The 23,309-nt window shown below is 39.7% G+C and overlaps 1 protein-coding gene and 1 pseudogene across 1 annotated transcript; one reads left to right on the plus strand and one right to left on the minus strand.

Annotated features, from left to right (window-relative positions):
• Positions 1 to 6,104: 6,104 nt before the first annotated feature.
• LOC137262024 (A disintegrin and metalloproteinase with thrombospondin motifs 9-like) lies at positions 6,105 to 13,260 on the plus strand. Its single transcript, XM_067799820.1, has 6 exons — positions 6,105 to 6,413; positions 7,803 to 7,893; positions 8,371 to 8,544; positions 10,988 to 11,253; positions 12,373 to 12,534; positions 13,044 to 13,260. The coding sequence occupies exons 1-6, from the start codon at positions 6,105 to 6,107 to the stop codon at positions 13,182 to 13,184; spliced, it is 1,143 nt and encodes a 380-aa protein (XP_067655921.1). The 3' UTR covers positions 13,185 to 13,260.
• Positions 13,261 to 15,362: 2,102 nt separating this feature from the next.
• Positions 15,363 to 23,309, minus strand: part of LOC137262025 (inactive cell surface hyaluronidase CEMIP2-like) — a 42,769-nt pseudogene continuing 34,822 nt past the window's right edge.

Consider the following 23,309-nt stretch of genomic DNA (forward strand, 5'->3'; position numbering starts at 1 on the left):
TTAACAAATATTTTATTTGGACTCATTAGTAGAACCTCTGGCTCCGAGTCACAATTGTGATTGTGTTATAATGAGACATATGTTATCAGTGTAACATTTAACAAAGGCCAATAAATTGTGTAGGACAATAATGAGCGTCTTGTCAAGGAGCTTAAATTTTGGAGGTCACATCAGATTTTAAGCTCAAGTAATTCACCTTAACCATGTTTATTTTGCAAAGGTTCATGTTAACATATATTAGGTTTATACTGGAGTTGAATCTGAATGAATCACTGTCATACCGTAAACATGTTTACATAAACATATTGCATTGAAGTGCATACTGTTGGAGAAAACAATGCTAAAGGTGAACACCATGTTACACTACTACCATTATCATCGTAAAACGTTGTTGCAAAACAGTACACCAAATAAATATTCTACATTAAGGCTCTGTATGATTTTATATGTCGGTAAACCACTGACATACAGCCATACACAATGAGGACGGGGAGCCCGAAAGTATGGTGTAACAGCAAAAAGGTGATGTCACACACACAGAGCTATTATGAATTTATGACGTAAGCACTTGGACAGGAACCTAATAGTCAATATATCAAAATGTGTATTGCAATATGTCTTACATTATTGCAATGTATCGCAATATGAAAATTAGGGCAATATGCAACCCTACTAAACATAGTTCCCTCACTGCAAAATGACAAACGCTAAGACTACAGAGGCATACTGGGATCTTGTCTCAGACCTGGTTCGTGCCCCTGTGTTGGAATAAGCATGTATGTTTATGAAAAAAACTGTTTATGAATATTTATATATGTCTTCAGTCTCCATTTACTTATTTTCTGAAAATGCTCGAAATGTGTATTTATGAAATTACCATGGAGACCAAAAAAAACCCCAAAATGTTATATTGCTAAAAATAAAAACAAATCGAGATGAAGTTAAAATGTTATTTGCTATGCCGAAACAAACTAAAAGTTAAAACCCTAATGTGTTAGGTATTACCGCACATCGGAACTAAAGCTTCCGACAAAAGGACACACGTACGTACCCACCCCTGTCGGCTGTAGGGGTTTCGGGAGGATACCTAATTATTAAAGTTGGAAATCTGAGAGTACGTCTGAGGTAGCGAGAAAGCTGCTCCTCAGTACTGGGGGATTATAAATCACATTGTTTAAAAGGAAGAAAGGCTTTTAACCAACTGATATAAATCTTAACAGAAGTATGTAGACTGTGATGAATGGGATTTTGCAAAGAGGAAAAGTCAAAATGTAATTAAGTATGGAATTCCCGATGAATATGAAATTAACAAGAGAATGCCAGACTGATGTCAAGTCTCGGTGGACCATAATCTCGCGACAAGCAGAGATGCTGGAAGTGAATGTTTCCAAATACCTGCAAATTAAATTATCATACGCTTTTTCATATACTAGTACTTGGAAATAAGGTGGCGATCAACATGGCGTTGGTATAGCTTGGAAGCTGTTGCATTTCTCTCGCAATTACTAGTTCTCATCACACAGATACATGAGACTCATTAACCAGTTCAGACCATGACTTACTTTTCAGCCGATCCGAATTTTTGCAAGTGAAAGTGAAAAGAGACACTACAAATACATATGGTTACACTAAATTTCTGGTCTGGTAAATGGTCTCTATACTAGAAAAACGAATACTGACTGATTCTATTTCGAGAGCCATCGAACGAAGCCCATTTAGACTGAATTTAACATCACACAAACATTTAATTCCTGATCCGACTTGATTAAAAATGAATGAGCATCCAGAGCAGAAAATTCAATATGCTGGTCTTTCGCTTCCCAAACAGCCACATTATCGGGTAAATTCATAACCTGAGTGGTATGTGAAGTTCGTTGATTAATTGGTAATTGGTATACCGAATGAATTAATTTGATAAACAACAAGGAGAGTGGAATGAGTTTATAAAGGAACAATAAGCGAAATTAAAATTGATTCTGCCGTGCGAGAACAGTGAAAAGTGCGTTCCCGATAGTTTTAACTTGAATCCTTAGAATCAACGTGAAACAACATTCTGCATTGATTCAATTCCTTAGTTATATACCGTATATTTAAAGCTTTTTTTCAACTTCCGTAACTGGGGGAAAAGATTACTCAATTTTTTTAATTCCCCAATACATGTCATCAATTTCTTGTCGAATTGTTGCTAGATGCCAGGCGATCGAACCAAATTTTATAGTCATAAACTACGTTTCTACACATCTTGTATGTTTCCAGCAATTATCTTAATATTTGTATGGTTCAGTACCGAACTATCAGGAGAGGATGAACTACGTATTTGTTTGACCAAATCTGGCAAACTTGCATTTATATGGCACGAGAAATATTAGCTGCATGCGATTATGATTGTTTCCCAGTCGTTCTATATAGTCAACTAGCCGTGTTAAAAAGTGAAAGACTTCTTGATTCAATATATGGATAGTATTACTAGAAATGCGACGTTCATATTGGAGCATAGAATGATGTAACTTTAAATGAATCAGAAATATTGTATATGGACAAGTTTTATGGGTGAACAACTTCTGTGTCCAGATGATGTGACATTTCGATACAGATTCTTATATCGTACTTGCTTGATAACTATACAAGAATCGTTCTAATTTCTAAATATTGCTACACAAAAAAAGTTACAAAAATATTGTATCTGAACATGTGACAAGGGTGGAGCAGGCTCGACCACCTTGAATAGTTGAACGTTTGTATCGCAATCGTGCAGTGACACAACTGGCAAGAGGAGCTTTCCCTGTCCTGTACAGCCCAAGTCATCTTCTAATGTAGACAGGTGTCCAGTAAACCCATGTGAGTACTCTTCTGTTGTTTCCCTTAAAATGGATTTTACCAATTTTCCTTAATCAGGATGAAGCAGTAATGAAGTGTTGAATCTCCAATACCCACGCCCTCATTGATTGATAGTGTTTGAAAAGGTAAACAAAAACCGCACCAATTTTATAACCTTGTCAGAGTTCAGACTTATAAGGCATATGTCCTGTGAAAGTATAACAAAATTTAGCCTTGCTTGTTGTGTGGGATTTCCTTGTCACCACTGATTTAGATGAGATAACCTTCGCAGACAGGAATATGAAAAAAAGAAGAATTGACAGATTTTCATTATATCTTTAAAAAATTGTCTAGAAAGAATTAAACGTTTGGATTGTCGTCTAAAAGGAAAGTTTTTGGCCATGAAAACAGCAGTTATACCTTCTTTCCCTAAACCAAATAAAGATCGATCTTTACTAAAATTTGGAGGACAATGACTCTCTTAAATTTCCTTTCTAAGATAATCAGCACTTACAAACGGGTTAATAAAACACGAGAATCACTTATACATGGTAATCAGCCTGGAGTTATTTCATTCAAAACAATTAGTGAAAACACAGTGAGTGAGTTTAGTTTTACGCCGCACTCAGCAATATTACAGCTATATGGCGGCGGTCTGTAAATAATCGAGTCTGGACCAGACAATCCAGTGATCAACAACATGAGCATCGACCTGCGCAATTGGGAACCGATGACATGTGTCAACCAAGTCAGCGAGTCTGACCACCCGATCCCGTTAGTCGCCTCTTACGACAAGCTGAGTCGCCTTTTATGGCAAGCATGGGTTGCTGAAGGCCTATTCTACCCCGGGACCTTCACGGGTCGAAAACACAAGGCTATGATATTTTGTTTGAAACCAAACAAAGACATATTTCAGATGTACTGATTTTGATTGATTTTGAAAAGGTCTCTAAAAGGTTTAATGGTTAAGTGTTGAAAAACATGGTTTTGGCCCACAGATTATAAGCCGGATAGATTTCTTAACTTTAGACTCACTGCCAAGCAATACATCAATAGAACAAGATATGCCCCTGCGGAAATAAAAATTGGATCAACTTTTCTATTCCACGAAACATCACTATCATTTGGAAAAATTTATTTTTGGTGAAGATCACCCAGATTTCAAAAGAAAATGGTTATGTCTTTTTCAAAATGATTTAACCAACAAAACGTGAGTGAGTGGTGAGTTTTCCTTAACTGTTACGGTTAATAATTTACCGTGACAACAATGTAAGAAATCCCCTTATGAACCAGGAAAACAGAACAAAGACAAGTTAAAAATATTCAGATATTATTATTATTATGTAACGAGAGCAAGGTATACAGAGTCGCAAGTCAATATAGCAGATTTCAGGTACAATTCAAGAGAGACAAAATCTAAGTCAGTGGGTCACAACATACAATATAGCAAACTCACCAAAGTCTTGGTGTGACAGAGCATCAACTATGGCAGAATGTCAACACAGCGATCGGTGCGACAGCAGATAATGTAGGTCAAGCGTTGACGGGTTTTGATGATCAAGCGTAGCAGTAACTCCGGCAAATATGAATGAGTGTGAGTGTCGCCCGCAACAGGGCAACCAGTCTTTATTTATATTTACTAAGTCACTTCCCGAAAGTTCGGGCACAAACGAACATCCGCAATAAATTCCGGAAAACGAGAATGCCAAAAGTGTTGACGAGCTATTAAAACGAAATGTGATCCATCATATTTAATATTCATAACACTAAATGTTGTGACCCAATAATAATTATTACTGAATTAATAACAAAAATATACAGAAAATACACACACGTAACATTATATTGAACACGAAAAAAAACCATGTAGTTTTAGTGAAATTAATTATTCTCGTCCATGGGCCAATATGTTTTTCACCCATGGGCGAGATTTTTTAAAATCGCTGTCAGTTAGCAGAATCAAGTCACAACAAGCTGAAATTTGTGTCATGATACTTATTAACAGTTTCTCATTCATCTACAACCTCCAAAACATTTATTCTGGATGAAATTAAACACTTTCGCCCATGGGCCTGCCCATGGGCCTGCCCATGGGCCCACCCATTGGCCACTGTTCGCTCATGGGCGAGCGAGTTTAAATTTTGGGTTTTCGAACAATGTTTTTTTCATTTTTTCATCCTTAGCACATATACATAACAGCTGCCTGTTTAATTTTGCCTAATCCCTTGTGAGAGAGTGGCCACAGTGCTGAGAGTTTCTGGACTTTTGTGAGTCCAGAATTAAATTGTGACGTGTTTAAGGAAGACACATTTGGTTCTTCCTCTGAAATAAATATCCCACGACAGTTTGTTTGGTTTAGTTCATTGATGACCTCATTTAAGAAAAGACAAAATATTGTCAGGCAGAGCATGCATCCTTGTTGCGTTCCACTACAACAGTTAAAGTATTGTGTCGAGTTGGTATTAGTTCTCACAAACGATTACTTATGTATCATCCCATACAAAAATGCTGTCAACTGTTGACAGTCCTTTTTTTTAAATCAGCTGATTTTCATATATTACATTATTGTCATCAGACCACCTTTGAAGACGGTCGTTGGTAGATTTAGTAAATATTGCCAACAAAACGGGTAATAAATAAATGCCTCTATAATTATTCACACTGTTCTTATCACCATTTTGTTTACAGCGGACGACATACAACAGCTCTACACCATGATTCAGACTTAAATATCTCGTTAAACCGTCTCACACATATAGGAACAATGACATCGAGAGAATTCTAAAATGGCTATGAAGGAATCCCATCACATCCCGCTGCTCTATTTGTTTTCACATTAAGTATGGTTGTCTTCATCACCTGATATCTCTCTGTTAACCTGTCCAGGAGATCCACGTTCACAAGCTTCACATATTTCAGTGTCAATTATTTCCGATGAAATTTATCTGTCTGCATATATTTTTAAAGACTCTTCTGTAATGCGTAATTGTTTCATAGTCTTCATCTAGATCTGAATCTGAATCTATCTTTCGCCAAATACTTGTCCGTCTTTGCTCAGGCGAAATGATAAAAATACAACACTAAAATAAAACAGCTCCGGTGCACTGACTACAATACCTTTGAGAGCAATTCATCTGGGGATAAATGTTGTCTTTGACTTTTGGGGTGGGTACCTGCTCAGGTGCTATACGAACCAGATACGTGGCTGTTACTTGTAGGACACGTACTGAGGATTCCTATTTCATCAACAGAACCAACTGAAGCTTCTCTGTCTGTATGACCCCGACATGGTACAGAATCATCAGTATTATTTCTTGGTGCCGGCGGTCGTTGTCACGGCCACACAGATATGCACAGATGTCAGACTGCTACCCAAGGTACAGCGCGGTGTAAGAGTGACGCCCCCTTACTTTCTGCGCACTAAGGCATCCGGTCTCATGGCATGTGCTGCGGAATGTATGCTCAGGAGGCGCTGTAAGGCATTCAGTCATCAAAGTGGGGCCTGCTATTTACTGCAATACAACAGTTCGTCAAGCGACCTTAATACAGACCCGGATACATCGACACTCTTATCAGACATAGACCACTGGCCACAGGCATGTATGTGTGCGTTCGTGCGTGTGTATGGTCCGTGACTTCTGTGGTATATAATAAAGTAACTGTGCATGATTTGATATTATGCCATATTTTATTGTTATAACATAATAACATGATTCGTGGTGTTTTCCTTAATCACTGTTTAACTGCTGACATAGAAATTTCGAAATCTGTAAGATTTGACACTTGAAGAGATGTGGTGTCAAAAGTCAGTTCACAAATTCAACAGCGTGTATGTCGTTGATGCAGGTTTGACAACGAAGACGAATACACGACACTAAGCGATTGAGAAAAGCATGGGGAATAATATCCCATGTCTGAAGCAATGCTTGTTCCAATTCTGCTTAGCCAATGGCTGATTCTGGGGTTTGATGTAAACGTCGCTCCATTTCAGCTCAAACCTGCTGAATAGGGAACGGATGCGGAGAAACAGATGGCATTCATGGCGAGTACCTTCTCGCACCCAGCCGTGTCTCATGTGCTGTCTGCACCAGTGTAGACGTGCCCGTCGGTGACTTTGGAACAAAATTGGATTGCAGGCCGTCGCGGCCGGATGGTGTGCTCCCTCTGTCGCTTCCGTACGGTTCTAGGTCTGATTGGACGGAAGCCAGGAGTGGTCCGGGCAGTCACACTAGCAGACTGGAATTGATTCTTTAGATGATTCAGCCGAATGTGGTTGTCTTGCCCAAAGTGACGTCACGCGTGAATAGCCGGTGAGAGCATCCATAGAGATAATATCGTGTTTTCATGGACACCGAAATCTCTTGCCATTTCATTTTCGGTCAATCCAGTCTCCAGCCGTTTCATGACATACACGCTGTTTAGGCTGAAATAAACGACTTTCCACCTATTTGAAAGGTTAGAGAATAATCAATCGTTCTTCAATGTTCAATATCATGTGTCAGAACTCATGCAAAAGGTAAGTTCACAAGGTGCGCGTGTTAAGCGCGATACCTGGCATCAACTTCAGTGCAAAGTTCTTTGCTACATGTTTATTCACTGTTGATTTTATAACGTTTCAAATTACTTACATTGTATGTAATTTTATGTTATGCACGGTTACCTTTTACCGTTATACATGCTACAGACGTTGCGGGCCACAGGTGTAGTTATGTATGAGTACGTATATCACAAGATAACTGACGCTGTTTGTACGAACAGGTGAGATGTCATGGACGTCAAATACCGCATGTATGAATGCATGTTTGAATGAGATGGAGGGGAGGAAAGGGAGAGAGAGAAGCGTCTCAGATTACAACTTGCCAAATTCAGATTTATTGACATCTTTCTGTAATAGCATTAAAGGTATTTTATGCGTAATGTACTTGGTTTATGTATGACGGGTTATTTTTTTCCTTATAAACAAACGGCACATATGTTCTTTACAGAGTTTGATAGGAGCCTGTGCTTCACACACCTGTCCAGACAATGCGAGATGTCAAGAACGTTCACCAACAGAGCACACATGCATAGTTACAGGTGAGAAGAAGGGAACTGCACAGAGGAGCTCGCGAAGGAGATGTGTTGATCTCTCGATCATATCACTAGTGTTCCATACCCTGAAACTCCTGCACCTTGTCGAAGAAGTATCATGTTTCTCAAATTGTACAGGGATGTCTAGAGGGTCCTTTGTTATGCTATTCTCATATTCACTCTTACTTCGAAGCATGTTTTGTTATGTCCATTCTAGATAACGCTGGTTTGTTGTTTTAAAGGAAACCTATGAACTTCTGTGGAATATGTTGAGTCCAAAGGCTAGCGGGTTACACTCTTTTAGTACTGTGATAGAATAAAAGTCGAAGTAAAGAATCCATTTTCATTAACTAACTCAGAAATTTCGTTGTTACTATATCGAAATGTTTTGGGGTTTTTTTTTCTAGAAACATTATATCGAACAGACTAATTGTTTACAATATTTGCTTAATCGTTGCAATGGTATTATTGTATTATTACCAGATTGCCTCAGGTACCCAGACGTCAGTGACGCTACACTGACAGGAACAACTAATCCACCAGCAGAAACCCCCGTTGGCACCGTCATGAATTACATTTGTCATGCTGGTTTTCTACAGGAGAGTAGCACTGTCACATGTCTGGCTAACGGAACCTGGTCATCTGTTAGATGTCGACGTGAGTAATGCGGCCGAGGCATCTCTTTTCAAGGAGTGAGTTACATTTTACGCCGCTGTTAGCAATATTCCAGCAACATCACCGCAGGGGACACCAAAATTGGATTCACATATGTGTCCATGTGGGGAATCGAACCGACCGTTGTTATCAAAGATGATTACAATTGTTCAAACGTACTAAATCGAAACGTCCAGACTGGGTCTTGAATTGGCATGGAAATGCTGTCGGGTGATACTGCAACCGCGTGAATACGCGACTGCGTGTGATTGTAGTACTGTTAGGCCTCTACTTGAATTGAGGAGGAAACCGTGAGCATAGAATTAATTCTGGAGTGCAAGTGTTGGACAGTCTATAAGATTATATAAAATATTCATGCAAGATGTGAAGAGAATTCCATCGGGTGCCCCCCCCCCCATAAAGTGAACCGCTTTTTGACACGTATTTTCTCATCGATAGACAAACCGAATTTATTAAAACGTTGATGATATCCCAGGGTTACTCTGTGATTTAAAAAAAATAGATTTAGTTTCTCTCCCGCTACTTGTTAAAAAAACTGTTCACGTTTTGCGGGATACCCGATATATCTCCTTCCCGTCATCTATTCTCCTTGGCAACTGGTTAGGCCACAATCTGACCTAACACTGACACACTTTAAAAATCAGAAAATAATGAATTACAATATAAACAAGAATTTATTCAATCATAAAATAAGTACAATGCATGCAAATCCTTATTTTCAGATGGATCAAAGGGTGGTGGCTCTGTAGCTTGTGCCACTGTCATTGCATCCAGAACAATATCTTCTAGAATACTGGACAACAGCTCTATCTTTACAGCAGTGGCACACTCGCTATATTAACAGCCTTAATATATATATTATAACACCCTAGATAGTGAGAATGTATGATTTCGGACTGTCTTTCGTGCCTCCAGGTGATTCAAAAGCATTCTTCCAGATATCCACTTTAGTTAGAAATTATTGAATTGTATAATGATCTTGCATCTGGTCAATACAACATTGTCCTCTGTTGGTTGCATAGACATGTTAGTATTTCTGGTAACATAATGGCTGATCTCGCTGCCAAGGCAGTACACAACAAATCTGTTCCACCACTTCGCATTCCTTACTATGATTATAAAGCTAGCACTAGAACTTTAAGAAGTGGGACACGTCGGTAATTAAAAAAATTACATGAAATAACACCGTACATTGGTTGCACCTTAGGTTGTCAGTCCATATTTGAACATGTGTCATCATGCAACGATGTCAAACTGACCGTACTAGATATACATACAAATACTTGTTAAAAGGTGAACATCCTCCGTTTTGTATCCCTTGTGATGACAGAGTCACGGTCAGGCATATCCTGCTTGACTGTGTGGAATTCTCCATCATAGGGGATAAATATTTTACTGTAAAAACAGTTAAGGATCTTTTTGATACTTTAGTTCTCGTGTAATTATGACGTATTAGAGGAAATAGATTTAATTGATGACGTCTGATTAATATGTTCGTAATATAAATGTATTTTAATGATTGGTAGATTAAATTAGTAAATTTGATTGTTAGTGGCTGCATCCTTGAAGGGTGTTAAAACATTCGTGCTGTAACAATATTGTCCTCCTGAGAGGGTACGTAAGGCTTAAAACTTTCAAAGTCTGTTTAGCTCTACACATTTTTGGATCATAAAATATTTGTTGTTTTATTATGGCTAACTATCAGTACAATCGCCAATGGCTGAAGGCATGGTATAAATCGAGTTAGGGTCCATGCAGGTATCAAAGGTACTGTGAGTCCCCATGGTCCCTAGGATTCCGTTCCTTCCCTTTGTCTAGCTGGTTTCATCAGCTTACTGTCTAGCCGATTTCGCTTGACAATGTTACAACAATTTTTATCGAAACGTCGCTTCCACGAATAAAAGTTGTTATTAATAACGTTTGTTCTATATTGCAGTTCCCAACTTTTAGAATGTCACTCAAAGAAGTAATTAATCTTTGTAACACAATTGTCTTTTCGAACCACTTTCTTGGATATATACACAGTGTTGATAGGGAATGTCGCCCAAACATTTCATTTGTAGAGGAACATTCTTTGTCGACAGACGACGAGTTCTTTGTTGTAACAGATTGCAACTTAAAACGTTATCAAACAGGTGATGTTATATCTGTGTTAGCATCTACACCGAAACGTCGCTGAAATTGCAGTAAAGAAAGCCATCCACCACCAAATTGTTTCTCTGCATGATACAAGCTTCTAAATGCTACTCAAAGAAATTTCATTTGCTTTTGCATATACATATTAAATGTTACTGTGCTAAACTCACTTTTGAAAACAAAAACATATTACGAAAGTAAAACACGATTCTCTACAATTAACAGTAACCTTCCATTATTCTGGCATGCCCTGTGCACTAATTATGTGCGTGAACTATTAATATTTCAGCGCCGCCAACGTCTTGTGCTGAAGTAAAACACAGGGGCATTTCCAGTACAGATGGAGAATTCTGGCTTGATTTCGGGAAGAATCAAACGGCGAGAATATACTGTTACAACATGCAATCAACAAATCCACAAGAGTTCATAACATTGGCCAAACCCAACAGAGGCTATTACCCCGATGTACAAAATCTTCGCTGCAACAGAGAAAAGCCATTAGCCAAACCAGGTTGTGGAACAAGAATCTTTACGAAGATAAGAATAGAATTACAGGTAATGAATAATAAATAGTTATCAGAGACCACTGCATGTCCAACACCTTGCTAGTGGGTACCCTTTCTTTGCTCAAACAGCGTATCTTAAAACACATGATGGCATCGCTCGTTGCTTCAACTACTGTCTTCGCCATTCCTGTGGCTTTGACTCCCAGGCCCATCCATGGTACGACCCTTAACATGTCCAGGGCGTAATAAAGAAATGATGCGTTTCAACTTCTGTGGAATAAGCCCATATGCAACCTCACAGGAATTCTAGCCATCAAACTTGATCTTCCTCTTTTTGATACAGCCAATGAATTTATTGTGTCACTGAATTTTCTGTCACTTTTGACAGTAATGTGATTGGCAAGATTCAGGAAACGTATTCTAAACATGCGTACCTAGCCTTTGAAGTGTCTCGCTTGTGTCCCAAGTACACTATCGTCAGAATCCTCATTGTTCTCGGTGCCCTTGATTCGGTACCTCCTTGTCTATTGGCACAGATCAGGCGAACTCAGCACCGGGGGCACAGTCCTTCTGACACTCTGGGTAATGCAAGAGACTGCAGTGTTTGGGAGTATACATATTCTCTAGAAAGTTCTTCGTGGGTTAGACAAGGTAGCTTTTCCTGGGAGTAGTTCCAGTCGCTGTCTGGGCTGCGTGTAGATGGGGCAAGGGCCTTAAGTTGATGATGAGCCCTACCAGCCTGACTGTGCCAACGCCGAAACTTTTGGCATGTGCCCAGCGATTTACACAACATGGGGGCTGCGGATGGCTGAGCCATCAAGACTGACCAAGGGGCTATATAAAGGGAGATGACCAGGCAGAAAGAGGACGAGAGACGACCGGGATAATTTTTATGAATGTGGAAACGGCTTGCGTCTGCCTTGCAACTCTTGACACAAGAGCACCCTCCGAAGAAAGGGTTAAGAGTTACCTCGAACAGCAAGCATCTCTGTAAGGTTTCCGATTTCTCTCTGCAGAATCGTGCCCCTTGAACAGACCAAGCACCAGTTCGCCCTGATTGTGTTAAAGTGTATCATCTCAGTGAGTGTCGCCGAATCGGTTTCACAACTCCTAAATACAGCCGTGATGTTCATACAACCACACACTCACAAACTCTTTTTAATTACAGAATTTAACTGTGATAGTTAAAGATACGACATTCGCGCGTGGCCCACCAGAGCTGAAGCCATACGGTGGAGCCTACGACTGTTACACCAACAACAGAAAATGTGGTCCTAAAGGAACGTTCAACATTGACCTTTCAGGAACCGGATTCCGACTGAATCCCAATGTAAGATCATACATTACAAGTTATTCCTAAATTCCACAGCACCACACAGCCAGCCTAACCCGAACGACTTTTTAACCGAGCAGCATTTATCTCTAACCTTTGGGCTTCATGATTTATGTGCAACCCTCTTCTATATCGGGACACAGGTATAGGTAACAAGAAGTCTTGTTTTAACGGCCGAGGAATTCCCTTCAGAGAGTTACTTCCCTTTGGTGTGCTCGTCAATTCAAATATTCGTCCCGATTTGCCAACAGATTGACCAACAACCAGGACTGATATATTATTTTGCTGTTGGTACTGACTTAGTTTTTGTATAATTAGCTCTCACGACATGACAATTTCTATAGTCATCTATAGTATTTGGGTGCCGCTTTTTAAAAAAATGTTATCATATCGAATAACAGTCAAATAACTCCAAATTAGTTTGTGAATGTAATGTAAAGCTTTGACGCTTTTGACTTTGACTTTGAGTTTTCTAATCATAAACATTTCTGTTTCTGTTTCAACAGCAAACCTGGAAAACTGAAGACTATTATCCAATTGCAAGAGTTGAGTGGGTTGATTCTGCGAGGGTTAATCTATTTTGTGGTGGCTACTGCGGATGGTGTTTGCCAGAAGGCTCGCTCAAGCTTGAACTGAACAATAGTTAAGGTACAAAGATGCATAATGACTGATCCAGGGTATACCGCCACAGGCATTTGTGAAACACTGAATATGTTTTCTGTAACCGGCCTCTTTGTTCCATGTGTTTCATTAACACAAAGCGTCAACCTGGATCACAACGTGTATCCTCGTGTCATGTCTTTTGGCCGAGGATCGAACCATCAACTTTCTGATCCAGGTAGACGTTGTACCCGATGGGCCATGAAGGTAGTGTTCAAATAACCAAACCCCAACAAAAAGCACAAGCAACCACCAAATGAATAGTAGATCACAAAATTTGTTTGTTTCTTTTTTGCTTAAGCCCGCATTTAGCAATATTACAGCGGTCTGAATAATCGAGTTTGGCCCAGACAATCCACTGATCAGCAGCATGAGCATCGATTTACGCAAATGTTATTGAAACATATAACGATGCGCCCGATTAAGCATTAAGAGGTGGTCAACAGCATGAGCATCGACCGACGCAATTTGGGATACGATGACACGAGTCAACCATGTCAACGAGCCTGGCCATCCGATCCTTTGGTTGTCTCCTACGACAAGCCTGTGTTACTCGAGACAAATTCTAACCCAGATCTTCACGTGTGCTTGTAAATGTAATGTCGTGTACCTTGACAGCACCATATATTACCATATCTCCGAACATGAATCCTTTAGAATTTTGAGAAAATAACTAAATAACGAAATACAATATTACATACAACCACATTTTAGACATTCTCTATGCAGTTGTGTTGTGAATAATTTATATCATCCCTACTTCATAATGTTGCATTACATCAGAATGTGTATTTTGGTCAACAGAAATTGTATATTGTGTTAGTAAGTTCGGTTTCATATTGCTTTTAGCAATATTCCAGCAATATCACGGAGGGGGACACCAGAAATGGGCTTTGCACATCGTGACCAAGTGGGGAATCGAACCCGGGTCTTCTGCGTGATCGTCGAACACCTTAACTATGAGTCTATCCTACCGCCCCTTCATCTTTTGTGAATTGTCGTCCAAGTGCATGTAAGAAGTTCTGAGCTTAGGTCGACTACATAATCTCTGCGACCTGTACGGTGGATTTTTCATTTCAGTTTTCTTTTCTTCAAACGTTATTGGAAAATATATATCACAAACCACTATGTTAAGATCCCAGCGTGTTATAATTCAAAGAGTTGATTTACTGTAAACAGAGTTTAATAAAAACGCTGTGTACTTGTAGCGTATATGCTTATTGGTTTTGTATATAATACCCTCTGAAGCCTTACACATTGCTGGGGACTGAATGCCATTAGTGAATCTCTCAAAGTGATTAAAAGTTCTCCACAGCAAGAACCATGTCATCATCATCATCATTCGCATAATGAGTTTAAGAGGAGCCAAAAGCAAAAACCATACATTTGTACGCATGTGTAACAAAACCAAAATACATTAATTAGAAAGTCTTCAACAACATTGATTTGATGTTTACACGCATTTAAGTGAGTGAATTAACTTTACGCCGCACTCAGCAATATTCAAGCTACGTGGCAGCGGTCTGTAAATATCGAGTCTGGACCAGACAATCCAGTGATGAACAGCATGCGCATCAATTTATGCTTTGGGGATACGATGACAAAGGCAGCGAACCTGACCACACGATCCCGTCAGTGACATATTACGGCAAGATTGGGTTACAGAAGATCTATCATCTCTGTCATCTTCACGGATAGGGCAGTTAAGCATGATTTTGACGGTTCATTGCTGTTCTAGAGGTGGCCTAAATACAGGATTCCTTCGGATCCGGGGTAACCGAGGCAACAGTATACTGGCACTGTAATTAAAAAGTGTTTCCGGTGTTGTTGTTGTTGTGTCCGGTGTTCAAGGTAATCAAGGGACAGGACTGAAACCAAACATTAGATTCTAGGGAATCAGGACATGGGACTCAAGTCAAGCGTATGTTTCAGTCATTCATGCCGAATCAAGTCTTTAATTGGCATTAATCTTAAAACTATGATAATATACCTGACCAGAGAAGACAAATACATGACAACACGAACACAGAACACGAGACTAGTCTCTGACTTGAAGTTTTTTTATAACGTGAACATCTTTGAGTCACACAATACATCTAGTATAATTCGCAAATGATTAAAAAGTTAAACCATTTGGAGATTACAATCCACAATATTTCTAAAATTTATTCTCCTGCAGGAGACTCGCAGATGACGTTTCCTAGTTGCGTACATTTCCTGTTGAACCATTTCCCATCGGAGGAGCGCAACCGTGCGCATGTCCCTGTGGACCTCCATTTAGTGGGACCCTGAGACGAAGCCCAGTTGTCAAAACTGAACTTGGATCCATCCAGCCACTCAAACAATTCTGACGATGAGCTGTACTTGGTACCTGAAACACACATTTGCATAACGCTTACCAAAGCTAATTTAAATTATGTTCTTGATATTGCTACGGTTGAGTAGTTTTCGGGTGGCGCTCAAAGTGTTTTGTGTTTATGTTTTAAAAAGAGAAAAATAAATATTTTGAAAATTGCTTTGAAGTGACTTTCATGTCACAAATATTGGTGTACATCTTGCCTGTATGGTGCTGGCTAATATATCTAAGTAGTATGGCAGCTTGAACACAGTGGGTTTGTATGTCACAATCTGAACACTTTTCAAACTATTTACATCGTTTTTCTGTCCCAATGCACGAAACGTCTGTTTTCTTTTCCATCACATTATATCAAGTTTATATTGTATTATCCATAAAAGTTTCTCGATTTTTACGCTTAGTCTAATTATTACATGCTAGTCGTAATCTGTGATAATCTTGTTATTTTACTGCCCTTCATTCAATACTGTGAACTGCCAACTGAACCTCTATCCTCTACAACAATATACGTTGTGCCATATCCACAATGGCTGCATTACCAAGGAAAACATGTTTTTGCTGGGATACGTCGTTCACGGTTTTGGCCACAAAATCGTTTTCCGTCTGACTCTGGATGGTGACCATGCTACTGACGCCTCTGAAAGAAAACAATACATTACTAGTACCCAGTGTAAAGAGTGCGTGGATGAGTTTAGTTATATGCCGCATTCAGCAATATTCCAGCTATACGGCGGCGCTCTGTAAATAATCGAGTCTGGACCAGACAATCCAGTGACCAACAACATGAGCATCGGGAATCGATGACATGTGTCAACCAAGTCAGCGAGCCTGCCCATCCGATCCCGTTAGTCACCTCTTACGACAAGCATGGGTGGCTGAAGGTCTGTTCTACCCCGGGACCTTCTTGGGTCCCCAGTGTACAGAAGCAACAAAAACAATTATAAAAATATCATGATGAGAAAGTCTTGTGGTACTGACAATCGCATCATAATTTAGAGCAGAATCTGGCATCTGAACCCATGATCTGCCATGGGGTAGTGGGGCAGTTGGGTAAACTGATTGGCTTATCATCAGGAATCCATAAACTAACTAACCAAACGGAAAAGCCAAATTGTACAGCATCAGTATCCTTATGTTTACTGACTGAGTTTGGCTTGACGCTAATTTAGCAATATTTCAGCAATATTCCAGCGAGGGACACCAGAAATGGGCTTCGCAGTGTTTACTTCGATACATGCATTTCCTATAATGTGGGTGATAACTCACTGCGTGCACAATGCCTGAGCAACGTCAAAGGTTTTGGCAAAACCACCGGTATAAAGGTAACAGCTGCTGCTGTCCTCTAGATACTTCCACCCTGAAAACCATAAAAAAAGTAGATTTAAACGTGACGCAAAGCCTTATCTCGAATCCCAGCATTATTATCATGCTTCTTGGTTTCATCAAACTGATAAACGTCTACGACTTGCATTACTTCGGTCCCTCCTCCCGCATCAAACAGAACAGTTATGATTTGACTTACATACTGTTTATAGCAGTTACTGCCTACTGTCTGATAACTTTAGTTTGACCGAAGTCCAGAAGTTTGTAAGAGAATAATACAGCATACAGCGTTATTGAAAACAACGTTTTGTTCATTGCATTGAGCCACGTTTCGTGTAGATTCTTACACTGTTTTCAAGCGTTAAGTATTTTACTGTTCATTTCTTAATCCCTCCTGCTTATTGGCTTCATGGCATGTGATATTCAACTTCACAGCTGACCTCATTTAGGTGCTATTCAATTACATGATGTTGTTAATGTTAAGCTGGTGTTTTTCACAACATTGTATCTGTACATGTTTCTCAGTTGATGGCTGTAGTAAGATTAAGCTTGACAGCGGTTGTTAGACAAAAAGGTTGTATGTTTTATTATTGGCTGTTGTCTGCCATGTCAAATGCAGAAAGTCTTCCTTGCATTGAAATAGAAGCATTCTCTTCAACGCTACAGACCATAACTAACCTGTTGAACATCTCTTGCTCGCTGAGACCGATTCTGGAATATAGAGGACGCCAGTGTTATGATGTTCTGCATCTAGTTTATAAAGTATAGGAGTAGAAACGCCATTCATCTGACGCACAGGTTCGTTCTTATAATATACAGGCGATTTCAGGCACAAAAGACATAAATGATTCTAAAACTGTTAAGTAGGTTTTTAACATACCCAGTAAACACACAGCGCCATTTTTCTCGCCACCTTGTACAGCTGCTTTGTCGTAGAGTAAATCTGAAGATAATTCTGAAAAACAACAGCTATATGTCTGCAAAAATGTGAATGATTTGCTGTGTTAGTCTCGGGATACTTCACTTCCTTTATCAGTACCCGGCTGATAGTGCACAATATACAATGACATATCAAATCTATCTTACAAGTTTGTGACAGGGAATATGTCTACTTTAAAACGCATTAGTACATCCAAAAGAAAAACAACATACCACTGCTAATACATTTAGAGCGTCCTTCAAGTGAAATCAATACAATCATTATACACTTTTAAAACAAAGTAGGATCTTAAAATCTTCAGTGAGAAAAATAATTAAACTGTGAAACTGGGACACGCGAGTGAGGTTTGCATTAGTCGATGAAAGTCAAATGACATTGGATTTTGTGAGATGATTGACCAAGGATACCTGACGTCTATGTCGCCATGTATCGCGATGAGTTAAAGTCATTAACGCGTCAATCCGTCTCCATTCTCAACATAATCCAGTAATCGACGATGCATGCTCCTAATCAAACGTCCAGCGTCAGCTTGGTTATTTCATCCCACTTTTCCTGCAGAGCAGCGGCTAGTTCCATGAAAGTATAGTATAGGACGGGGGCGCACGCGTCGTCCAAGGATATCCCAGACGTAATAGATGTGTGACAAGTCCAAGGATATCTCAGACTTAATGGATGTGTGACAAGTCCAAGGATATCTCAGACTTAATGGATGTGTGACAAGTCCAAGGATATCTCAGACTTAATGGATGTTTGACAAGGCCAAGGATATCTCAGACTTAATGGATGTGTGACAAGTCCAATGATATCTCAGACTTTATGGATGGTGACCAGTCCAAGTGTATCCTAGACTTAATAGATGTGTGATTAGTCTGAAATTAAGTGTTTGTCAGGATATGAGATTAACAATACGAGCAATAGGTGTTCCTCCATTTTGACAATTGAACAGGGGTATTACTGAGCCCTTCCCAAGTCTAAACTAGTGAGTGAGTGAGTGAGTTGAGTTTTACGCCGCACTCAGCAATATTCCAGCTATATGGAATAAACGTCTACACGAGTTTTACACAACTTCCGGTCTGTTTCACTGTACTTTTCGTATTTTATACCAGCTATGTTCAAATGGTCAACAGCAAAGCAGCTTCTACAGACGTCATAACTGAAATAATGGAATAGTCATGTTCTAAATTCAGCTACAATGATGGCAACTTTGTTCCCAGATAATATCACCTCAAAATGGAATATCCCAAACTTAGTTTAATAGTATCTGATGACCCATGCAATGACATAGTGAGTCGTGGAAATAATTTTAAGTATATTTTAATAAAAAAAACACTAATTAAAGCACAGAAACAATGTTCCAACTAAAAACATTAATGTGTCTTATACTCACTGTAGAACTTTTTATTTTCTTCTCCCCTGTCCAGTAGTCCACCGAGTCTCCATATACATAGACGTGTTGAAGGATCTCAGCCTGAAAAACAATTCTTACAAATCACTTATCATGCATATACCAACGAATATAGACTTGTCCCTTCCGTTCAGAAAGGACAGATAACTTACTAGAAAATGCGTGGTGGCGAGGATAAATGATAAAATGTTGGCAACGCCACATAATCTAAACTGAAAAGGATGACAGTTTTTACCAATTTTGTACATAGCAGCATTTCATAATGTTTATGGAGTTTTCAAAGAACCGAATTTCTGTCGAGGCAGATCCCTTCATAATGATAGACAAGAATAAGATGCAAGCAGCACTTAAAATATTAATGTACACTTGTGTGGTATCACTGGGTGGTTGAATACGCGTTTTAACAAACACATGAAGCATATTGACCATGTTTAAACAGTTATGGGTTAATGGTGACATCGACCTACCTTGTTGTTGTCCGTGACCGAGACCAGAGTGCCCATCCGTGTGTAGCAGGCATACTGGGCTTCAAACTGACTGCCCAGGGAGTTGATCACTGCGTAGCAGGATCCGGATTCGAACCGATTTCCAAGACCTTCGGCACCACAACTCTCTGTTTAAGAAGAACAATAATGATCGTCATGATTATTCTAATTTTTATTATCATGGCCACTAGTACTAGCGGGTGGTTCGATTCCCACATGGACACAATGTATGAAGCCCATTTCTGGTGTCCCAGAATACACTGATTTTTGTGATAAATTCACAATATGGTATGACTATTATGAATGGCAGTAAACGTCGAGGAAACACAACCTACTAAATATATTTGAAGGACATTTGAAATATGATGTAGAGGGTATTACCTCCTGTTGGCGGCTTGGCACCAACAGCAAACTGACACAGTGCCCTGTATTCCGACGAGAGGGGGCGGTCGTCCCATTTGTACAGAACACTTGCCCGAATAACTGAAATCAGGTGAAAAAAAGTCAGGCGAAAAGGATCGAAGATCGTCGAATCGCTGAACGAATATATGAGCTGCATGTAGACGATTTCTACTCGTCTGTCACTGAAAGCCCTCCCTTTTCATCATGTCCTACTCCTCATCATCATCCTCCCTTCACTACTACTACTACTACTACTACTACTGCTGCTGCTGCTGCTACTACTACTAATACTGCTGCTGCTACTACCACTACTACTGCTGCTGCTACTTCTACTTCTACTACTACTGCTGCTGCTGTTGCTACTACTACTACTACAACTACTACTACTGCTGCTACTACTACTTCTACTACTACTACAACAACAACTACTGCTGCTGCTACTGCTACTACTACTACTGCTGCTGCTGCTATTACTACTACTACTATTCACAAATGTGCCAAAACAGAATTACCTTACAGTACCTTGAAAGCGTGAAAACCAGGAATGATACATTTAACCTACACTCATGTTTGGATAGCGACACAGGTGCTATTCGAGAATAGGATGAGTTTGGTATTACCTTTTGGTATTACGTAATTATTGTTTCGTTAGGCCATAATGTGGGGATTTGCTCACCGTATCCATCCTGGTTGTCGCTGGTCCCTTGACCACTCTGAGTGTTGTCGTAGTTGCTGAAGGGTGTTCCGTCCACAAACACCAGCGTCCCTTCTTCTGCAATATCATTGAGGCCAAACCACGCGTCTGCCATCTTGGGTCGCATGTACTCTACCACTGCATCCTGGCATCATTGAGAAACAACGGTAAACCTCAAATTCGCGTATAAGTGCTTTCAAACACATTCAAACAGGCCAACCATCGCTTCATCTATACTCAAAGTATACAAACAAGTAGGGGAACCTGAACTTTCAATTTGGACAGGAAGTGTACGCGTTGATAAACGTTTCAAGTACATACATCTTATGAACGCACCACCAGTTCCGCTATTACCACATGCACAACGCGGTAGCCCCATACACGTGCATGGGGTCCCATTCTTCATTTGGACGATTTTCAAGAAGGTCGACAAATCACATAGAACTTTCATTTTGACACTCATCTTGCATCACACATCTGTTGACCCGTGAAGGTCCCGGGGTAGAACAGGCCTTCAGCAACCCATGCTTGCCATGAAAGGCGACTATGCTTGTCGTAAGAGGCGACTAACGGCATCGTTTCGGCACGCTTGCTGACTTGGTTGACAGATGTCATCGGTTCCCAATTGTAAAGATCGATGTTCATATTGTTGATCACTGGATTGTCTGGTCCAGACTCGATTATTTACAGACCGACGCCATATAGCTGGAATATTTTTGAGTGCGGCGTAAACTCACTCACTCACTCACAAACATCTGTTAACGTTTGTTTCTAGTCGTTTGTTTTAAAATGAAAATCGTACACATGCAAATTACATGCAAAATCGACTACATTCCAAAAAGCTATGGTTGTAAGGAAGTGCAAGTGGTGATGCACACTCAAAACATTCAATAATATAATACTAGTATATCATATCAACATTGAATCTCCTATATAATTTTAATCGTAAATAAAAAAATGAAGTTCCCCTACTTTTTTAAGAGTATGTAACAAAGATCAGGTCACTGATAAAAAAGTATATTTTAGGACGTTTATAATGAGTTTCCTTGCGTTTCACCTTTGACTTATTTTTAGTGTTATTCGTCCAGCAGTTTGTCATACCTGTGTCTTTACATTTAGTCATATTCGTCCAGCAGTTTGTCATACCTGTGACTTTACATTTAGTGTTATTCGTCCAGCAGTTTGTCATACCTGTGACTTTACATTTAGTGTTATTCGTCCAGCAGTTTGTCATTCCTGTGACTTTACATTTAGTGTTATTCGTCCAGCAGTTTATCATACCTGTGACTTTACATTTAGTCATATTCGTCCAGCACATTTAGTGTTATTCGTCCAGCAGTTTGTCATACCTGTGTCTTTACATTTAGTGTTATTCGTCCAACAGTTTGTCATACCTGTGACTTTACATTTAGTGTCATTCGTCCAGCAGTTTATCATACCTGTGACTTTACATTTAGTCATATTCGTCCAACAGTTTTTCATACCTCTGACTTTACGTTAGTGTTATCTGTCCAAACGTTCATCAAACCTGTGTCTTCACATGTAGTGATATTCGTCCAGCAGTTTATCACACCTTTGACTTTACATTAGTGTTAAGAATTCCTTGTATCTGTTGTAGACAGACCTTGTGACGTTCAATCAATGTTCAAACAATGTGATAATACAACTACATACAATGTAACGATTCCGCAACATTATAAAAGCCAGTACCGACTGGACATGGTGGCATTTCAGTAAATGTACAGATGACATCCACTCATAGCCATTCATGGTCATGGAGCTAGAGGCTTCAGAGTTGACAGCCAACATGTTTGAACCAACAGAAAAGTACCGAACAATAGCAGACTAAATGGAGGATATGATATGTGCACCCATGGCATACTATGTTTACGACACGAGGCACTAGTGTCGTAAACATGGTATGTTATGGACAGGAATATAATATTCTGTTTATTACCGAAGTCGTAATATTGAGAAAAATAAACCCAAATCTACTTTCAAACAAGGGCTGACTACACACCGTCGCCGCATGTAGAACGCAACGTCACAGCAGAACCGTGACGTCATGGCATTGTTCATGACGTCACGTTACCATGACAAAGTGATATTTTGCCCTATAGCCGTGATGAAATAGGTGATACAATCTGGGTGACTTCGTATGAAAACATGAATCCGATATGTTAGCCGTCGTAGGCAATAAAAATAATACTGCATATTGACAGATATTGAGACACTCAACTCATTTGCACTGTCCTACCTGAATTTCTTCTGAGCTGATGGTAGCAAGGTTCCCGCCAAGGTTAACACAAGACCTTTGGGCATCAGCGTAAGAGCCCTCCTCTGGCGTCAGATAATAGCACTGACTGTTGATCACAATACCGGCATTCTCAGGTCCACATGACTGTAGACTTGCACTGGTTGGCTCTGACCAAATATACGGTACAAACGGTATCTCAGTTACATGCTTTAAGTATAGGACAAAACACGTCTCCGAGGTTTTCGTAGAC

This window comes from Haliotis asinina, chromosome 14 (genome assembly GCF_037392515.1).
Source record: "Haliotis asinina isolate JCU_RB_2024 chromosome 14, JCU_Hal_asi_v2, whole genome shotgun sequence".
Taxonomy (NCBI): Eukaryota; Metazoa; Mollusca; class Gastropoda; order Lepetellida; family Haliotidae; genus Haliotis; species Haliotis asinina.